This window comes from Talpa occidentalis, unplaced genomic scaffold (assembly GCF_014898055.3).
Source record: "Talpa occidentalis isolate TD23 unplaced genomic scaffold, MPIMG_talOcc4v2.1 talOcc4.3, whole genome shotgun sequence".
NCBI classification, from domain to species: Eukaryota; Metazoa; Chordata; class Mammalia; order Eulipotyphla; family Talpidae; genus Talpa; species Talpa occidentalis.
Genome location: NW_023603184.1, coordinates 476,793 through 495,178, shown reverse-complemented (window position 1 = coordinate 495,178; position 18,386 = coordinate 476,793). Strand labels below are relative to the sequence as shown.

The following is an 18,386-nucleotide window of genomic DNA, read 5'->3' as shown; positions in this document are numbered from 1 at the left end:
ACATCAAAAGGTTAGGTTTTTATGAATGCTGTGTCTGTATATAGTTAAATATTTAGTGGTTGAAAACAATGTGTGGTTTACAGAATAAGGTGAAGAAATTGAATTTGATTGTCATATATAGAAATGGGTAAAAGTTAATTATTATTGATGATGTAATAAATCCAGATATATTGCTTAATTGGTATGAAGCTGACACTGTTCTAAGTGTTTCTCTTTTTTTTCATGTTTTTATTTCAAATAAAATATACCATTGGTGTGACTGTTAGCCATCTTTTTTTAGATGAGGAAGAGGACAGTTAATAAATTTATCCTTAGTGAAAGCTATTAAATGATCATGCTCTAAGTATACAAGATAAACTAAGTATAGAGAGCTTATAAAATACAATATTCCTCATTAAAATTAATTTCACCAAGGTTGTAAAAAATTATATGTATGTATATAAGCCAATAAAGTATGGTTTTATGGCATAAATCTAATCTTTTTTATTTCTAAAAATGTTTATGTTAATGACAACATCAAATTAAAAGAACTTCAATATGGTATATTAGAGTTTTTAATATGTGCTGAAATCAGTACAAAATTCCAGAAGATAAAATGTTTTCATAAATTGACCTTTTAAAATCAAATTTCTGCAAAATTGTTTCCGAAATTTTGTAGTCACTGAATTTTACCCTGATTCCATTCACTCTCTATTTCCATTTCCAGAAGAACTTGCCTCATTTCGAGAAATTCTAAATGACATGTGTGTGCATGCCCTTCAGGACTCTTGCCATTTTATTTGATTCTAAATAAAACTCTTAATTTTGAACGTAATACTTACTGTGAGCCAATGTCAGTAGAAAGAAAAAAAAAAGCTTCTCCAAAATGATCTATCTAGAAATTTGTCAACCTCAAATTTTTCTCAGAGTAAAATATGAAATACATCTGAGTCAAAAATTTCTGTAATATATATTTTCTTTGTGATAAGGTCTTTTTCAATTTTTGTGCATTCATATTTTTTAATTCTGATGCAAAATAAATTAACCTAGTAATTTTGTTAAGATTCTGGTCAAGTGGAAATTTGCCTGGTGTGATGTCTATAAAGAATATATCTGGGAGTTCTGAGAATCTCAGACAGAGCTGCTTTGTCTCTCATCCTTATATTTCTGGGCACCTGATATAGTGGGGATGATGATAATGCAAACTTTGGTCATCCTTGTGAGACTAATTCCTAAGAGAAGAGTTTGGCCTGTTCCCAAGGAAAAAAGTTCAAGAACTCATACAACTATGTTAAGTATTCAGACACAGTTGATTCTCCTTGAAACCACATAATGAAGAGTCTGCTTTGGTCTTGTTTTGCAGAACTCTAAATTTTTGATTGGGGAGATGAACAAAGATTTTCTAGATATTCAACCATCTATTTTGAAGGCATCAGAGATGAAATGATTTATTTTCCACAGTGAAATATTTATATATTTTATGAGACCATACTTTCATTTCAAATAGTGTATGGACAGTAGGTTTACTATAAAAAGTATATTTTTCACTTTCACCATTACAATGAAATAAATACGGAATTAAGCTCCTTGTCTCATAATCAAAAAGGCTTTTAAAAACTTTGTTGTAGCATCTCTTTTTATATTTGGTAGGCACTTTCATATAAAGATCGTAGCCACGCCTCTACCTAAGCAGTTCCCACACATACAGGAAAACACTATCATTCTCTGTTCTTCCTCCATTCACTCTGATATATACACCTGCACACACATGTGAACACATGTGCACATATGCACTGACACTGAGTGTGTTACTTGTTAGGTTTGCTATAGCCAAATGTAAAAGGTTTGCTATAACCAAATGTAAAACTTGTGAAACATTCACAAGTTATTTCTCACTGTTCTGTAATCCAGAGCCTGACATCCAGTTGGCATTAGGGCTGATTTTGGTGAGAGGCCCTCTCCCTTCATCTCGATAGATGTCTTTTCTTCTAGCTTCCTGTGTCTATTACCCTCCTTGTTTCTGTGCTGTGATCCTTTCTTCCATGACACCAGTCCATTGGACTAGGGTATACTCGCAATACTTAGTTTTAAATAATTACCAGTAAAACGATCTTATCACTAAAGCTACATACAGAAGTACCAGGAGTGATGTCTTCAACATATGAGCATTGATATATATAAATATATATTTACATATTTACCCAAATCTATATTTATGTATATGGAAAGAAGGGTAAACATGCACTTTGTAGGCTGTCACATATAGTTTTAAATGTATAGTATTAACCTTAATATCCATATTACTTAAATTGAGTAGCCCCCAATAGTTACAGGTAAAATTATTTTATAATTTCATTTGCCTAGTTTGGCAATTAACAAGTAATCAATGCAAAATTACATTGCATATTTCCGTACAATTTTCTATGAATTCATTGTCACTCTACTCCGTCCTCTGGTTTATGCATTGGCCTGAATCTAAACAGAGCTTGTTGTTCAGGGACCACAGATCCAAATTCCTGAGGTCAACACCATGCTGGTTTTTTTTTCCTATTTTATTTTCTCATCCAGACCATAAGCAAAAAATTCATTCCTTATTTTACTGGGCACATATGAACTAGACACATGAATTTATTAAAACTACACTTAAATTCAAGAATGACAAGAGACAAACAACATTCAAGGCTAAGCTACAACAGGATGGTCAATTTGTGTTTTCCCAGAGCTGAACCCCCGCCCATGTGTATGGGTCTCCCTGATGAGCTGGTCCTCTCTCAGCTTTACCCGGGATTCCTTTGACCTTGTGATGCCCTGGCAGAGCCCACAACTCCTCTGCATTCAGGCCAAGAACCAAGGAAGAAAAAGCAGCCTACTAAGTAAATGTTTACTCTTCCTTCCTCAAACTGCATTTTCATTGCATAAGTGTATGAGCACAAAATTATTTTGAAGTGGTAGTGGTCTTCCTTTCTTCTTCCCATATTTTCATTATATTTAATATCATTGTTGCTATAAATTTTATTCTGTGAAAACTGTTTAGATGCCAACGGAAAAGTCTCTTTAAAACACAATACAGTAATCTAAAGGGATGTCCCTAAATGTGAATGTTGAAACTAAATAAAATTCCAACACTGCTAAGACGAGCATCTATTTCCCAATATATCGCCTGTAATTTTTCTGCATTTTTTATTCAGAATCCTATTTACAATTATATTCACATGATTCCTTCTTTGAATATTTCCCTTTGTGAGACATCTTAGACTATGACCATTGCAATTCACTTCCTTTACAGCTCCTCATGTCTTCTTTCTTAAATGCACCTATTGCAAATATCACTACTTTACATATTATGCACTTTAATTTCCTTAACTCATATTTGACTTATTTTTAATCTAGTCCAGAATCTAGACCAGTGTCTGAGATGTATTGTTATTTGTTAAATTCCCCTAAATGAATAAATATTTATTGCATAATGTTCAGATCTGTATAGTGCCAACTTCTGCTGGAGTGAAATGGTTTTACTTACAACTTACTATGTTAAATGCACATAATCACATTGTGAATTTATTCAAGGAACCATTACAACAATGAGACCATACAATTCACTGGGCAGTAAAGGATGAAGATTCTGAGGCTCCTGGCAAATTCCTGGAGCAGGAAGTGACTTAGCCCAGAGTTCCTGGCAGCTGTCTGCAGGAAGAGGAACATCACTATTCCAAATGATAGTGCCAGCTGGATCTCACTAAAATCTGGACAAACCATTTGGATCATGAGATAAGATATCATAAGATGCATAGGCATCCCAAATTGGCTTAATATTCGTACATATATTTCTGCCACTTTTCAGTGAATATAATCAGGACCACCTGTTAATTTGGATTTACACAGTAACTCAGCACAACTAGATTTTTCATCTGACCTTGTTACTATATGTCTGCTTACAAACACATGTCTTCCTAAACAAGGGGTTCTTGTTAAACTGAGAAGTGATGTTGCTCTATCTCAGGTGGTTCCACAGGTTCATCATCAGGGACATTACTATGTCAATGCATATAATATCATAAGTCAGGCTCACAGCAATGCCAATACATAGGATGATCATATACATAAAGAACTGTCAAAAACATTTCATTTAATGCAATGAAGGCACATGTTTATGGGTTGCCACATATCTGAATTTATTTTCAATTCTTAGCACTACAACATTCTCCATTACATGTAAAATGAGAGAACGATGGGTCTATTTCAATAATTTGCTTGTGAAGAGCATAACAGATCTTAGAAACAAGTAGAAAGAAATGGTTTGTAAAAATATACAGAATTTAAACAAATAAACAGTGACTAAAAGTATTAACAGTCACGTGACTCTGGCGGACATGCTGACCGAGTACAGGAGCGGGTTGTAGATGGCCATGTAGCGGTCATACGCCTTCGCGGCCAGGAGGAAGCATTCCGTGGTCCCAAAAGTCACAAAGAGAAACATCTGAGTGGCACAGCCAACGAACGAGATGGCCTTGTTCTCTGACAAGAAATTGACCAACATTTTGGGGGTGACAACGGAGGAATAGCAGGCATCCAAGAAGGATTACACACTCAGAAAGTAGTACATCGGGGTGTGGAGCCAGGAATCCCCAATGACCAATATAACCAGCCCCAAATTCCCTATCAGGGTGAACAGATAAATTGCCAGGAACAGTAAAAACAGGAAGACTTGCATCTCAAAATCACCCCTGAAGCCTATTAATATAAACATGGTGAACTCAATCATGTTTTCCCACTAAATCCTAAATGTACACATCATCTAACGTAATCTACACAGAAACTGTACAATAGATAATTCAACATCTGTTTATAGAGAAGAAAACCAAGAGCCAAACAGGCACATAGTTTGCCCCAAGGTTGTGCAATTTTTAAGAGAATGAGGATCCAATCCTAGATTTCTCTGACTTCACCCTCTATTTCTACTTGATCATAGCAAGCCCACAGTGTCATGCCATCATTCTTGAAATGCTGTCACCTAGAAATAATGTAACATGCATCCGTGTACATTCAAATTTATTTTTAAAACAATGAAGTTGATTAATTCATTTCTCTAGAATCCAGTATTCTCTTCCTGAGAATATAACCTCTCATAATTCTCTGAAAAATCTCATAAACATAGACATGCTGAAATATAATAAAGAAGCATAACCTAGGATAGAAGTTTTTAATTCTTTAATTAAAAAATTATACTTTTTCAAATTTTAAAATACTATTTTTCTGAATTATGTTGGAAAATTATTTAAGCTTATTGATATTTTAATAGTCAAACATTTTGAGTTAGAAGGGACAATCTTCTCTTGGGGATACCATAGAATAATCTATGGACCAATGCTAGCTAAGTACCTGAGACTTTCTTAGAAGAATTATAGAAAATACATGGAAGCTTAGACTCTATACCCACAGATTAAAATTTAATAAATCAGAAATGTTGGAACCTGAATGCAAATAAGAAGAGAAAATAAAGCATACTCCCTGAAGTTCAACTGTGAAAAATCAATCTTTTAAATGCAATCCTAAATTGTTTTATAGATTCAAGCAACCCCAATTAAAGCATGTATTTTTATGAAGTGGAAAGTATATGTAATCACAGAAATGTGCTGATTCTACAAATTACGTGAAAAAGCAAAAAAAAAAATGAAAAGAATAATAAAGGTACTATATTCACATAATCTGATTTTAGGTGTCAGTATAACATTAAAATAGAAAATAAAGTATTAGTGCAAAGATTAGTGGAGCAAATATAGTGTTCTGGAAGAGAGTCATGCATATATGCTCAACTGATTTTTTGATAATATGCTAAGGAAAATCCATGGGGGAAGGATAATTTTTTTAAATGAAATTTGGTTTATACCATGCACAAAAATTTTTGACTCATTGTTTGCCCCATATATAAAACTTTTTTTTTTTCAGCATGAATCTTCAACCTTAATATAAAACCTAGTACTGTCACATTTCTCGTGAAAGCAGCACAGCTCTGTGGCCATGGGTTAGGCAAAGCATTTTATGTAAATGTCAAAGTATATGAGCCACTGTAGAAAAAGTGTTAAGGTCCACATCATCACAACTAAAATGATCTTTTCTGCAAAAAGACATTGCGAAGGGAATGAACAATCAAGACTTGTGCAAAATATTTGCTAAATAGTCAGGGACAAAACAGGAATTAGGCATATAGAAAGAAACAAGAAGCAGAGTGAATAAAATATGCAAACTTTGATACATTACTCATTTTGACTGGTGTATGGGATCAAAAGCTTGTTTTAAAGTATGGTTATTTTTCTCCTGACAGATGTTGTTTAACCATCTTTCATGGTTTACTTACCCTCAATGTTGAAATGGCTATTCCTGCTTATGCCCACTTCTTATAGTTTTTCGTTTTATATAAAAAATTTTATATACTTTTTTTTCCAGTTAATCTATTATTTCACTACACTGACTGGCATAAATGTCTGAGGACCTAGATATAATTCTTATTTTTGTTTACCCAGAGTAATTGTGAGATAATAATTTCAATTTGGGGGTGGGGAATCTTCCATATTAGTTTCTATAATGACTGTGCTCACTTATATTCCTACCAACAGTGTGCCAAGATAGACTTTTCTCCACATCCTTACCAAAACTTGTTACTTTTTAAAAAATAATAGCCAATCTACTCTGTGTCACATTGTGGTTTAATGTATATTTCTTTGATAATTAGTGTGTTGAATACCGTTCCAGAAGAAGGTAAAGTGACTGTTTTATTTCCAACCTTTCAAATATCTCATAAATCAGTTTCTCAAGTTGGCCCTAAGGACCAGGGCTTGTAGTGGGTTAGCTGAGGACATTGCACCTCTTGATATAGCATGGTTAGCTGGGGTCTTTTTTTCTATTTCAATATTTTTTTTTTTGGATTTCAAATATTTATAATCAAAATAATACTCTGGGTCTTTGTGAGCAATAGTTCAATCTCTCTGCTTGTTCAGCTTTTTTTATATATGAAAATCTTACCCATTTTGTTTTGATCTATTCCTACAGTTTGGGAAAAATAATCCTCACCTCACAGACTTGGAAGCATTAAATGAGGGAGTTGATGGAAGGGACATAAGGCATCGCACCTTGTCCGTGGCAGAGGCTGGGTGTGAAGCACAAGGCTGCCAGGCACAGCTCCAGTGTCACTTGTCACCATTGAAGATTTCACTTTTTATTTACATCGTTTGTTCTCTCCTAGAGACTCATCTGAGGAAAGAGGGAGCGATACCTCTGCAGACCAAAAACCAACGCAGTAACTAACGTTCCTGACTCTTTCACCAGGTAAACTCGCATTCTGAGCTCATCGTGCCTCCATGGGGCTTTCCCATCCGCTTCCCTGTAAGCGTCCCTCCCAGCGCCGTCTCCATCTTACATGGGCCCGGTTGTGATGTCTGGGTCAGAGCACATGCTTGAATTCTCTGACTCATCCCCTGCTGAGGGGTATTTGTAGCTGCATTTGGATCCCATCTTGGCATGAGCAGTGGCCTTGGCGGGGCACTGACGCAAGCTCTATTATCCCATCTGCAGAGAGGCCTACTTTGCTGGGCAATTGGAGATTTTTTTAAAGATTTATTTTTTATTTATTTATGCATACAGGAACTGGGGTCCAGGCCAGAGGTGCAGGGGTGAGAGGATTCACCAGAGACAGAGTGGGGAGCAGAACAGGCAGATCTACTGAAATACACTGTTGAGGGGAACAGCGGGCGCGACAGGAGAGGTCTATTGTAAATGACATCTGCAACTTTAAATATAGAGACCAGTCCCCTCTGTTGGATGTGGGGGGAAGGGGAGGGGGACATCTTCCAGGGGTCCATGAAGGACTCACTGTCCAACAGCACTGGCCTGTCCCCTGACTCCGCCAGGCCTGACTGCGGTGTCTGACCCATTCTCTCCTCCTCCAGCCAGGTGAGTGTCTTTGCTTCTCAAGTGTTTGACATTAGCGGAATAACACAGCCACTGCCACTCCAAGCAAAAGATCTTGATTTGATGATAAAATGCAGACTTACTCGGTACAGCCAACACAATGTTTTGTTTCAAGGAAGTGTGCAGAGTGCATGGCCTCTTCAGGGCAAACCCTCTGTCCCCAGCGCTGACAGACAATTTCAACAGTGTCATAGAAGCATCCACTGGAAGTTAAGTTTTCTAAGTAGCTCAAAGGGCCCCTTGAGCACTGCTACCAGGTGGCAATGGGTTTGTGCCAAAGCTTTTCCTGAAAGGAAAAGCAAGGCCAGGGCTCTAATGGACAGCTGTAAATGTCCTGACCCAGCCATCAGCCACGGACACGCTGTCCTTCTAGTGGCTCAATCAAAAGACCAGGGGTCCTCACTGCTTCTCTGACTTCCGGACACCCACACAAGCAGATCTAATTGTTCTTCATCTGTCTGTATCTTGGTACCCATCCCTTGCGACATTTTAGGAGGTTTTAAGGAATAACAGTGATTTGATAAAAACCGTGACAGCTTTTCTCTTTACTTCGAACTTCTTGGCCATTATTTTTACAACTATACGTTTGTTGACTCTCTCCAAACCCCACAGAGCACCTAGAATTTAAGCAGTGGTTGTTGCTTCGTGTATATTTTATACATTCAGTCAAGTTAGGAAAAGCTTTCACCTATTATTCCCACCAACACCGTCAACTTGACATCAACAACTGTTCCATGGGTTTCATACAAAAGAGTTTTCATCACCTATAAATATATTCTTCCCTTGTCTGGCCAGCTTTTCAGAAACATCATCCAACACTGAGTCTCTCTTAGTCGTTCTGAAACAAGATTTCTTCACACCTTCCTTGCAAAGCACTTTCTGGATCCTCAGTTTGGAGGCGCCTAACTCTGGAGTCTTCCCGCAGGATGGCAAATTTCTGCGCATAGCAGTGCGCCCCTGGGCTCTCCTGCTGGTGGACAGCTCCCCAGCGCACGGGTCCTTTAGCGAAGTTGGCTCATTTGCTGGGGACTCCAGTCCCATTTGACCAGTCCCCCTGGCCCCCCAGGAGCGGGCTGCCGGCTGTTTTGGGTCATTTCGCTCCCTGCAAGCGCAGCACGTGGGCGCCCACAGGTCTTCTGGGGGCTTGGGAGCCTGCAGGAGCGGGCCTGGAGCTTTGCCTCATCTGGTGGGGCACTCAGCCTGCAGCAGGTGGTGGGGGGGGCGTGGAAGGGGCCAGCGTTGGCTGCACACCAAGCCCGCACCCCGCCCCCTCCTTCCTGATGCCCTGCACCCCCGCGTGTCCGCCGGCTCTGCCGCATGCGCCCCCCCAGCCCCACCACCCCACCTTCCAGGCCCTGCCTCCTGCTGCTGAGCGCATGTCCAGCGGGTGGGTTCTTGAGTCCCAGCCATTGAGGAATAATCGCAGAAGATTAGGAAGCCCAGGTTTATTGTGAGAGCCGCCCCACTGCAGGAGGGGTCCAAGGGAGGAGCCCAGGCTTAGGGCGCTGGGTTCACTTTTATAGGGCTTCTGGGGACTGTCCACCCCCCTCGAAAGCGCCTGGGGGCGTTTTCCTTCTTTGGGGTACTCCTCCACTGCCCCCAATCCCGCCACTGCCCTGCTTTGTCTCCTGGCCCCTTCTTGGCACCTGGAGGTGTGAGGGGCCCCAAGCGCGGTTTTCTCCACCCCGCTCCTGCTTTGCCAGCTCCTGTCTGCCAGCTCCGTGGCTGTCAGCCTTGGCGCACAAGCCCCTGCCTGGCTTCCTCCTCTCCGCGCCCAGCCTCCCCGCGCCGGGGCCTCCCCGCGCTGCCTCCCAGCGCCCCGGCCTCCAGGCGTCCCGGCCTCCCCGCGCCCGGCCTCCGCGCGCCCCGCCTCCGCGCGCTCTTTCCGCCCGGCGCTCTAGTACACACACCCCCAGACTGCCTCCCCCCGACCCTGCCTCCCCGCGCCCCTGCTTGCCCGGTCCTCGCGCCGGGCAGTCGCAGCCTTTGGCTTTCCGCGCTTTGGCCTCCGGGCGCCGCTGCTCGCAGTTGCGGGCTCTGGCTTCCCGCGCCCGCCTCGCAGCCAATGGACCGTCGTGAGTCACCGCCCGCCCGGGACGGGCTCGCAGCCGCGGCCTCGCTGCCCAGTGGCCACGCGGGCTGTCAGTCTCCAGGGCGGCCGGCGCCAACTTCTGGCAGCAGCGTAAAGGCGGGATGACAGACCCCCTGGGCGCCATTTCGTGCCGCTGCTCTCGAGGAGGCGCACGTCGGTCACCCGCGCTCCTGCGACGGAGTCTCGGCTTCGGTGAGTGCGGCCTCTCCTGGGGCGGGGTGGGGTGCTTGGAGGTGGTGGGCAAAGGCACCAGGCAGGAGACCCTCAGCCCAGAGCCCGGGAGGGTTTTTTTTGGGGGGTGTGGGGAGTAGGGAGGGCAGCCGTCGGGCAGCTTCTCGTGGTGGGTGGTGGGCACCCCCTTCCCGCTCCCTTCACCCCAGGTTAAGAGTTTACTCCTGTAAAGTCACTTTGGGACTCACAGGGCTCCAGCCAAATGTGCGCATCTTGGGGGGCGGGGGGGGGGCGGCAACGTCAAAAGCGCAAATTCCACTGTTGTTCCTGAAATCCCCCCCTGCAAATCCCGATGCTTCTGGCGGGATCAGGTCTTTTTAACAAGCTGAGAGGGATAATTCATAGGACGTGATAGGGCATCGAAGATTCCCCCAGAGGAGTGAACCAGAGGCACTGAGCGAAAGATTCGGGGCAGGGCTTGTTTTGCGCGGGGGCAGGGGAGTGAGGGGGTGTGGGGGGGAGTGGGGGGCTGTGGGGGGCTGGGCGGGGTTCTTTCCCCGGGCTGGGGGGGGGCTGCTCCCTGCTTTGTGGCAATGAGTCTACCAACTCTCTACCCTCCTCTCAACTCTCTCTACCCTCCTACCAACTCTCCCCCAGCTTTCCGAAGTCGGGTGAGGAAATTAGACCTCCAGATTCTTTTGGTTGGGTTCCCCAGGTGCTGAGTTTATTTTGTCCCATTGGGTGTAAAGAAACGTTTTCAGGAATCTTTCTGACACACACACACACACACACACATTCACACACACACACCATACATACATATCAGAATTGTAAGAACTCTTATCCTGGGGTGGGGGACCTGCCTTCTTAGCAGTACTACAAGGTACCTCTATCCTTGCCGCTTGTATTTGTGTAAAAGCAAAGTTCACAGGCAACAGAAGAGTTTAACCACCAATAAATCTGTTTCTCAAGCCGGGGCTAAGGACTAGGAAGTTCAGAGGTTTCGTTTCTGAAACCAAACCACTACAGCAAACTCATCCACAGCATCCCTCCCCCGCCCTTCCTGTTTCTCTCTCTTTAAAAAAAGATTTATTTATTCATGCATACAAGAACTGGGGTACAGGCTGGAGGTGTGGGGGGTGAGAGGATTCACCAGAGACAGAGCGGGAAGCAGAACAGGCATTCTGACTGAAACACACTGCTGAGGGGAGCAGCGGGGAGACAGGAGAGGTCTGCAGAGGCTGCAGACAGCCCGGTTTCTGTCCTGCCCAGCTGTGCAAAGAACCAGGAGAGATGGTGAGGAGTGGTGGGTGGAAGAGGGTGAATATGAAAGCAAAAGTGACCTAGGGTCCCCAAAGCAGCAGTTACCCGAGACCAGAAGCCCTTTCAGATCAGAGCTAGACCCCCCTCTTCCTGTCCTGGGGACACAGTTTGAGCTGTGTGTGTGCTCAACAGCTGTGTCTTCAGAGCCCAGGGGCCTTCGCCCTCCCCCCATCACCAAGAACCTACCTCTCTTGGGCACATAAACGTGATGCCTGTGCTGGGTATTGGCAGCTTCGGAACTGGAACTGCAGGATGGGAGGGGCAGAACCTTGTGGGGCTGGAGGCCCTGGCCTGGCAGTGCTGCCCTCCTGGGGGGCTTGATATTGAGAAAACCAGGTTTTATTTCAGTGCTTCCTCCTTGTGCAGTCCACTGGCGAGCACTGGGCGATCTGTTGGCATCTGCGGGCCTGGGCTCTGGTGAAGCCTTGGGATCTGATTGGGGAGAAAAGGAGGCAGAAAACAAGCACGTGGAAGTGTGCAGAGGAGGGGACAGAGTAAGCGAGGGAAATGGTGAAGGGGAGGGAGAGGAAGAGGGAGGATGGGCAGAAAAGAGGGATTATAAAAGCACAGACCTAGCCTTTCCAGGCTGCTGGGAATTGGCCCAGGAGCAAGCTGCATCAAGCAATCACTGCTCTCTCTTTGCTGTAAAACAAAGGAAAAGGTCATCAGAACCTTTCCCAGCTATGAAACAGGGTTTGTAGCGGGTTAGCTGAGGACATTGCACCTCTTGATATAGCATGGTTCACTGGGATCTTTTTTTCTATTTCAACTTTTTTGGATTTCAAATATTTATAATCAAAATAATACTCTCTGGGTCATTGTGATCAATAGTTCAATCTCTCTGCTTTTCAGCTTTTTTTTATATATGAAAATCTTACCCATTTTTTTTTTTGATCTGTTCCTACAGTTTGGGAAAAATAATCCTCACCTCACAGGCTTGGAAGCATTACATGAGGGAGTTGATGGAAGGGACATAGGGCATCACACCTTGTCCATGGCAGAGGCTGGGTGTGAAGCACAAGGCTGCCAGGCACAGCTCCAGTGTCACTTGTCACCATTGAAGATTTCACTTTTTATTTACGTTGTTGTTCTCTCCTAGAGACTCATCTGAGGAAAGAGGGAGCGATACCTCTGCAGACCAAAAACCAACGCAGTAACTAACGTTCCTGACTCTTTCACCAGGTAAACTCGCATTCTGAGTTCATTGTGCCTCCATGGGGCTTTCCCATCCGCTTCCCTGTAAGCCTCCCTCCCAGCACTGTCTCCATCTTACATGGGCCCGGTTGTGATGTCTGGGTCAGAGCACAGGCTTGAATTCTTTGACTCATCCCCTGTTGAGGGGTATTTGTAGCTTCATTTGGATCCCACCTTGGCATGAGCAGTGGCCTTGGCAGGGCACCAACACAGATGCCCATTTGCAGAATGCAGAGATGCCTGCTTTATATAGTGCCTTGGGCAACTGGAGATTTTTTTTTAAGATTTATTTTTTATTTATTTATGCATACAGAAACTGGGGTCCAGGCCAGAGGTGCAGTGGTGAGAGGATTCACCAGAGACAGAGTAGGTTGCAAAACAGGCAGATCTACTGAAATACACTGTTGAGGGGAGCAGCAGGTGAGACAGGAGAGGTCCGCTGAACCATGTGGGTCACCTCCTGAGCCGGGGATGGAACTCAGGCTGCAGTGGCTGGAGATAGCTTGATAGCACTGAGACTTTAGCCCCTGTACCACCAGGGAGGCCCATGATTGGAGATGAGTTTTATAAAGTGGTAAAGTGTCTGACATGCAGTGCTGTATAAAAAGGCGTCTTCGTGTTGAGGTGACTCTATGTTGGTGAATAAACTGTCTACTTCGAAGTCATCTCTGAGGACAGTGAAGTTAGAGCGAAGGGGAGAAAGTGAGATGTGGGGAGTCATCTCCTCTTGCAGTTAACCAAACCTATGAACATACTTCTGAAATCATTGTTTCAGCTGAACTGTCTTTTCATTTTCAAGTTACCATGAGTTTGAAGAAGCGCCGGATCAACTCATCCGATGCCAAGGGAAATAAGAAAATGGATGACTATGTCTACAAGGTACTGTGACACATGATGTTATGTTGAATCTTCACAGCAGCCCTGGCTGTTTGCATCACCAGCGAGGGTCGTCCCTGGCATGTGAGCCCATTTCTGCTGGCATCAGCCGGATTGAGTTACGGCGTGGGGACTCTGAATCTTTAGACAGAGGAACCAGATGTCCTTCATTTTTTATTGAATGTCTATTATTTGGTCAATTCTCCTTATTTAATTCCTATCCCATCCTTGATTTTTAAGATAATGCCCTATAAAAATGGAGTTATGGATATCAAGTTTACCCAAAAAAAAAGATGATACAGTCTAATAGAAGTATTAGACTAATACGTATTTGAGTTCTGATATTTACTTAATTCTTGGTTATTTTGTGACCCTAGGAAAGGCACTGATAAGCAACACTGTCTACCCCTCAGTTGCTCTAACAAATTGATAAAGGCAATATTCATTATTATCACTTAATAGGATTTTGAGTTTAATTCTATGAGAAAATTTGGGTTCTTTGCCTGATCATTGTTGGTTCAGTCAGGGTTTTTATTATTAAAAAGAGCTATATTTTTACAACCCAATGATTAGTTAACTTATGATGGTTCTAATGTAAGAAACCATGGTAACTGATCCTTTGTGATTTTGGTGCTTAAGAATACGTTTTTGCTGTGATCTGTCAGCATACTTGGAAAAAGGAAAAATTACATTGCTGAAAATAATAAACAAGACCTGGAATAACACTATGGGACAGCTGGCAGGTTTTTAAGCACCTCTGGTTTTGATGCACTTAGAACAAAAGGTGTTTTTTTCCTTATATTCTCAGAAAAATATACCAGTATAACAGTATTAAGAATTTATTTGATCGATAGGACAAGAAACTCAGCTGTTATTCTGGATCCTAATTTAAATCCCGATTTAATTCTGCTCATTGGCCTTTTGAGATTAGTTCTGAATTTCCTAGAGAAATTTTGTAAATTGCATACTGAAAGGAAAAATAAAAGACGAGGGTTGCATTCAGAGTTTTTAATGATTTAACATTTCTTTGTAGGTTGGCAAAACCCAGCAGAATGATCCCAGTCTTCCACAAACATCCTCTGAAAAATGTCCAGAAGACAAAACTAACCTCCAGGCTGAAGGTCCCACCACTAGGACAGTGAAGGTGACTTTGGCGAGCTTTGGAGACCACAGGGCATATGAGGTCAGAGGCAGTTGGAGAGATAGTTTGTACAAAGACGAGGGTTGCATTCAGAGTTTTTAATGATTTAACATTTCTTTGTAGGTTGGCAAAACCCAGCAGAATGATCCCAGTCTTCCACAAACATCCTCTGAAAAATGTCCAGAAGACAAAACTAACCTCCAGGCTGAAGGTCCCACCACTAGGACACTGAAGGTGTCTTTGGCGAACTGTGGAGACGGCAGGGCACGTGAGGTCAGAGGCAGTTTCAGAGCTAGCTTGTATGAGGTGCTCATCAATGAGAGTGAGGATTTAAAAAAAAAGATTGATTCCCATAAAGGCAAAGAGATTCTGATACAAGGCATAAAAGGCATTGATGCGGCCATCAACCCAGGGATGCCCCTGAGTTGTTTGCCTGAAAACTGCCATGTGGAAATTACATTTGTCAAAAGTAAAAGTAAGCATAAGAAAGAGAATCAGATATTTGGCCGATTTGACCACGGGTCAGGCGAGTGTGTCAAGTTTTATATTCATGCCATCGGGAAGGAGAGAAAAAAGATCGTGAAATTCCCCGGACTTCACAGAAAGGGTGGCAAACTCTGCATCTACTCTTTCAAAGGAGAAACCATCAGGCAGGCCTTGTGCAAGGATGGCAGATTGCTTCCTTTTCTGAAGGATCATGGCTGGAAACTCATTGAAAATGCCGACACCATTTTAGAAAGCACACAGCTGGTGGATGACATAGAGGAAAGGGTCTTTGAGGTGGAGTTTGAGAAAAGGCTCACGAGGGCTAACACGACTGAGAACGCTGAGCCACAGAACAGGAACACCACTCTATTGAATGAAGCACTTGTGGAGCAGTACCCCATTTTGAGAACGGAAAGTCAGAAAATGATAGCTTATTTAAGGAAAGATGAGGAAAACTCAAAGGCTTTTTACGAAGTTTGTAAAACAAATTTTGGGAAAGAGAGAAAGAGCTTTACTACGGGCGCAGTCATAAAGCTTGTTCATCCTCTCCTTGACTCAGTTGGGTTCATGGAATGGGACAACAACGGGAGAAGAGGTCATGCCTCCTGTTTTGTTTTCAAATGGCCGTACATTTTCACTTCCCAGCATGTATTGCGTATGCTTGTGGGAGAAGGAATAGAGGTCCGTGACTGGAACAGCATAATTAGTCGAAGTGCAAAGGTGACTTTCAATTATTACGAGACCACAATTCAAAAAAATGACTGGTTTTCCATTGATCCATCATTTTTGAAATCTGATGCAACTCTTGATTATGCAGTTCTGAAACTGAAGGAGAATGCACAAGTCATTTCTCCAGGATTATGTGATAAATTTAATTCTACACCACCTAATGGGTTGGTATATATCATCGGCCACCCAGATGGAAATGCGAAAGAAATTGATCACTGTTTTGTGATCCCCCTGAGTCAGCGAGAAGAAAAATGTGAACAACGTGTCAAAAACGGCGGCCCATTTGTCCACATGTACACTAGAAAGAGTTTCCAGGGAATAGTTAACAACCCCAACGTGATTACCTATGACACCTTCTTTTACTTTGGTTCTTCTGGCTCCCCAGTATTTAATTCAAGTGGTGCGTTGGTAGCCATTCATAATGCTGGCTTTGCTTTTATAGATGAAAGAGGGATGAATAGTATCATTGAGTTTGGCTCATCTATGATATCCATCCTCTGTGATATTTATCATTGTGAAGATGGACGACAATGGTTTGATGAAATAAAGGTAGATCTTTCTGAATACTTACCAAAGGATGTAGAAATGGTGAGCGAAGAAGAGGATTGAGGATGGCATTTTTGGAATAATATCAAATTACACCTTGAACAATTCAGAGTGAATTCATTCCAGTCAGCCTTAATCAGTGACGTTTTACTATAACTCCCATATTCCAAATTACAAATTGGGCACATCATTTAAAGACTACTGTGCCACTTATGGGAGGGAACAGGAAGCAATTTGGGAGATACAGTTTGGATACTAAAATGAAATGTCTGAAGCTTTCAGGCATTTATGTTACAGAGTATTTAATATTAATATTGTCTCAGAAGGTCTAAGAAAGGTATATTTATAAGTTACTATCAACATCATTATATTGACATAGTAAGAAATTTTCGACAGTGTGTTTTTATAAATTATAAATCCTCTTATCCAAAATACATATATTTTACAACTGTAATTGATTACTACTGTCAAGTTACCTATATATTTACTTTCTTTTGCAAATGAAATAGGTTCCATACAAACCTCATATCATTTGGCCTGTTTTCTACTGTAATACTCTACTAGTTTAACTTGGCAGATACACGAAGACTTGATAGAAAATCAAAGTGGACATTTATAGGAACCAGTCTCTTCCCCCTTCCCATTCATCTCTCAAAAAAACAAAACAAAACAACAGCCAATCTAACATTTGTCACCAGCCCTCTTATTTGGCCAGGTGCTATTTCTCCCTGATACTTGTAGCAACCCCTTACAACATGACTAATAGTTTCTGGGTCCATATTTACCCAGATCGCACGAAAGTTTAGTAGTCTTCATGCTCTAGGTCTCATGATTGGAGTAAAATTATGATGGGAAGTAAAATAAATATCATGATGGGAAGTAAAATAACTCAATAAAAGTTTATATTGCCTTTTGTTCAATTCTGCTTTTGTTCTTATACAACTCTGTCCTCATTTTCTCTCTTCCCTTCTTTCACATCGAAACACTTTTACTTTGCCATGTACTTTGCCTCTTATTATATCCGTTCCTCGTCATTTTACATGTTATGGAGCCAGCATTGTTTATGGTGCTAAGACACCTGAAGAAGAATGTGTGTGCTGTTTTTCCTTTTGCTTTATAGTTAGGACTCTGGGAGGAAATAGATTAAGGCAGAAAAGTTACGGAAAATACCAATGATGGGAGAAAAGACAACTGTAATTCAAGAAAAGCAAGAGAGAAGGAAAGCAAATCTTCTAAAACAATAATCATGAGATTATGAAAGATTATGAGATTTATAATTCCAATCCCTAACAAAATCTATTTTCATTTTTCCATGTCCTATTTTGGATCTTGATTTTGTGATTCACTGTTTATGTGGTTACAATCTCAGCAGAACAATGTTTGTGTTTGCTGGCTAGATTAACATATAATCTGACATCAACCTGTGCTTTTAGTCAGAATCCACCCATTATAGATCATTTTCCACATTACTGGCAACGAAAATGGCCAAGTTTAACTTGTGCCTGTCAAGTCTCTCATTTATTGGTCACAGAAATCCTACAGAATAAATACATCACCGTGTGTCTTCTGACTTTGACGAGGTTTAGCAGAGCCACAAACCAACCAACCAGTCACTTTGCTTTCTACATAGATACATAAATCCATCACTCACCGAAGTGCTGCCTCCCTTTGGAGAGGGTCCCCAGAGCTGCGCTTGGAGTTGAGCTGTAATTAGTGTGCAGCCACCGGTCAGCACTGGCCACTTGGGGCCAGCAGGGGGCGCGTGAGGTCCAGGGCACCCCGCGAGGGGCCGGGGGCGTGTCTCTGCATCCTTGACTGGCAGCCGGGGATGCGGACGAGGATGAGGTAATAGGAGCCGGAGCAGGGAGGGCGTGGAGCTGCGGG

At 42.4% G+C, this 18,386-nt stretch overlaps 1 protein-coding gene across 3 annotated transcripts; it reads left to right on the top strand.

The window, feature by feature from the left end:
• The first annotated feature begins 7,224 nt into the window (after nt 1-7,224).
• On the top strand, nt 7,225-17,407 carry LOC119255254 (serine protease FAM111A). Of its 3 annotated transcripts, none has more exons than XM_037522199.2 (5): nt 10,148-10,228; nt 12,630-12,712; nt 13,524-13,603; nt 14,634-14,744; nt 14,865-17,407. In XM_037522199.2, the coding sequence occupies exons 3-5, from the start codon at nt 13,529-13,531 to the stop codon at nt 16,563-16,565; spliced, it is 1,887 nt and encodes a 628-aa protein (XP_037378096.1). In that variant the 5' UTR covers nt 10,148-10,228; nt 12,630-12,712; nt 13,524-13,528; the 3' UTR covers nt 16,566-17,407. The 3 variants fall into 3 exon arrangements, with proteins under 3 accessions (XP_054555168.1, XP_037378096.1, XP_037378095.1); XM_037522198.2 differs by having other exon boundaries at nt 14,634-14,783; XM_054699193.1 differs by lacking the exons at nt 10,148-10,228; nt 12,630-12,712 and adding an exon at nt 7,225-7,302 and having other exon boundaries at nt 14,634-14,783.
• Nucleotides 17,408-18,386: the final 979 nt, after the last annotated feature.